The sequence below is a fragment of the Myodes glareolus genome, chromosome 4, assembly GCF_982192425.1.
Source record: "Myodes glareolus chromosome 4, mMyoGla1.1, whole genome shotgun sequence".
Lineage (NCBI taxonomy): Eukaryota > Metazoa > Chordata > Mammalia > Rodentia > Cricetidae > Myodes > Myodes glareolus.
Genome location: NC_142029.1, coordinates 89,607,051 through 89,609,730, shown reverse-complemented (window position 1 = coordinate 89,609,730; position 2,680 = coordinate 89,607,051). Strand labels below are relative to the sequence as shown.

The 2,680-nt window shown below is 44.1% G+C and overlaps 1 protein-coding gene across 1 annotated transcript; it reads right to left on the bottom strand.

Annotated features, from left to right (window-relative positions):
* Window positions 1–251: 251 nt before the first annotated feature.
* LOC148122377 (prostate and testis expressed protein 14-like) lies at window positions 252–1,658 on the bottom strand. The gene is made up of 3 exons (XM_087905083.1): window positions 1,598–1,658; window positions 823–936; window positions 252–376 (listed from the first exon to the last, which is right to left on the bottom strand). Exons 1-3 carry the CDS (start codon window positions 1,656–1,658, stop codon window positions 252–254), a joined length of 300 nt encoding a protein of 99 aa, XP_087761209.1.
* Window positions 1,659–2,680: the final 1,022 nt, after the last annotated feature.

Here is a 2,680-nt window from a genome sequence, read left to right as displayed (position 1 = left end):
ATGGAAGGATGGATGAAGAAAAGGAAGGAAAAGAGAATCTGAAAGGCAGAAGCAGTTGAGAGATGGGGAGCAGAGAGCATTGCTCTATTCCCAACTGAACTATCGACACATCAACAGATGATGCTGATACAGGCAAGTGTCAGGGCTTGGGCAGTGCAGGGAACAGATGGGTCAGGGTCATGAGCCTTGAGAGCACAGGGAAGGAATAAGGACTCACCTACAGCAGAACTGGGCAAGGAAAGGCCCAGCCTCTAAAACTCATTACACAAAGATTGGTCGTTGCAACATGTAAAGTCCAGTGTGAGGCCATGATTGGTGAAAGTATTATTTAAGCAATGAGAAGAGCAATCCTGTTGCCCAAAAAGGATCTCATTACCTGTACAAGAAAAATAACAATGATTAGCCCTAACTATCTGTAAAATCAGAGTCTCAGAAATGAGGAGAATTAGGCTCCCTGGTGAAAAGTATGCCAGCCACACTGAGGTGATTATAGTTATCACCTATCAACCTGTAATCTGGCTTGCAAACATTCCTCCATTCCCAAATTACTTACCGTAATTTTTCACTTCAAATCCTCACAACCCTGAATATGTTTGCCAGAATGCTATAAAGACCATGCAGAGACCCTACTCAAAAAAGTATCTTCATCTGGCAAAGAAAGGGCAACAACCAATACCAAATGTAAAAGAAGAAGCCTTCTTCTGAATTTACATAGAAACACAGCCTTCCACAGTCTCTGCTCTGTCCTCAGGAGTGTAAAGAGGGCTAATTCATGCCTGAGCAGCAAACATGATCACCCAAGACCTCCGAATATTGACATACCTTTAGAAACTACCAGTATGCCACATTCCTGGTCGTCTTTAGCCTCACACGTGCTTTCTCCTTTCTCACACTCTCCATCAGAGTTTAGCATGTCACACTGCAAGCATGTCAGAGCTGAAGAGACAAAACCAAATATAAGAGGTTCATTCAGAGCACCCATCAAGCATCAGGCAAGAGCTAAGCCTATTGCTATCATCAATGAAGAAGAAACAATTAAAGGAAAGAGCTGAATGTAGGAGGAACTGACCTTTCAGTGGTAGCCCATGACCATAGAACCTTGGAAGGATTTGAGAAGAGCCAAGTTTCTTCACTTCAAATATTGTAAATGGATTGGTTTGTGAGGAGGAAGATCAAAGCTCTGGTATAGGGGGCTTGAGTCTACCTCCTATGAGCACACAAGTGTTCTCATCACTTTCTAATCTTCATCCTGTCATAATCCTTCCTTACATCATTTTCAATACAATTTTAGGCCTATACAGAGGTAATTGGAGGAAATGAGAATGTTTGCTAAGAAGAAAGAGGTGAACTAAACAACCAAGAGAAAGGACACCAGGAGCAGAGGCACAACAAAGAGGAGAAGGAAGAGGAGAAGCCCATACTGTGTACAACAGAGAGAAGGGAGGATGGAGAGGAGAGGAAATGGAGATGAAGGCTGTGGGGTCCATGTATAAAAGGACTCAGGGCTTTCGTCTTACTCCTGACCTCCCAAAAGCAATGCCCTTCCACAGTATCTCTACCCACGAGCAATGGCCCCTTCCATTTGCCAGGATCTCACCTTGCAGGAAGCCCACCACTAGAGAGAGGCCCAGCAGGAGCAGCAGGAAGTGCTTTCCCATGGCAGTGGGATCCCAGGGTAAGACAGCAGCACAGAGCTAGACTCAAGGCCTAGCCTCAACAGTGCATGCTTATATAAGAGCTCAGGCTAGAAAGGGAAGCCAATGGGATCCCAAGACAGTGGACTGAGCAGATGGCCTGAGGGAAGCAGGGATCCTATGTGCTTTATTATGCCTGCTCATTTTCACAACCCTAACCCATGGTTCAGGTCCATCTGCATTCTTGTCCACATATTTATTTCACTAACTATCAATTGGGATTGAATAGTTGTGATAACGTAGGAACTTTGAGACTGGGAGGCTGAGGACCCCACAGGGAGCTACATACCCTAAGCTATGATTCCCCACGTAGAAGGAAACTGTTACATTTAACCTCTACATCCAGATTTTAAATTCCCTGACTCTTTTTGAGTGGAATATAATTAATTGCTCAATAAATCACTGAAACCCAAATTGCAGATTGGGGCTCATCTTCCTTGCAGAGTGCGTTATCTACCTGGGGGTCAGATAGAAGGAGAAGAAAAACTATAGGTTCATGGAAGGATAGTGAGGTAGGAATACAAACTTTCATTCTGGGTCTGCTTTCCCTGTCCCACTGATGGAGTCAGGAAACTTAAAACACTATTGTTGAAGCCAAAAGTTCACAGGGACCTTGTGTGATTTCTAAAAACCTCCCCAACACGTTCGTAGACAAAAATAAATTGTGCTTACCTAGCTTCATAAGGATGGGTAACTTTGCTGGAAGGCCTCGCTGACCATAGGTCACAGTCTATCATGGTTTCACGGCTTTTTACAATCTCAGAGCTATTAGGACTCCTTCCCCATTCCTAGTGAGATTTCCTACTCTTTACCTGGCCTTATCTGGAGAACATCTGTGGGCCCCTGGAAGACTGACCTTATCTTAAAACTGTCTTTAAGCCCAGATTTCTAACTTATGTCTAGGGTGACCCAAGGCATCATTTCCTGCTAGAAGATACCTCAGCTACATACGTGGTAACTAAGACTTATGGCAGGAGCTTTGCTAT

Bases quoted from the DNA above. Each gene is read 5' to 3' on its own strand.
- LOC148122377 (XM_087905083.1), bottom strand. From the start codon at position 1,658: ATGGGAAAGCACTTCCTGCTGCTCCTGCTGGGCCTCTCTCTAGTGGTG. The intron at 937-1,597 runs GTGAGATCCTGG...TTGTCTCTTCAG, and splicing joins AGTGGTGGGCTTCCTGCAAG to CTCTGACATGCTTGCAGTGT. The intron at 377-822 runs GTATGTCAATAT...TTTCTTGTACAG, and splicing joins CATACTGGTAGTTTCTAAAG to GTAATGAGATCCTTTTTGGG.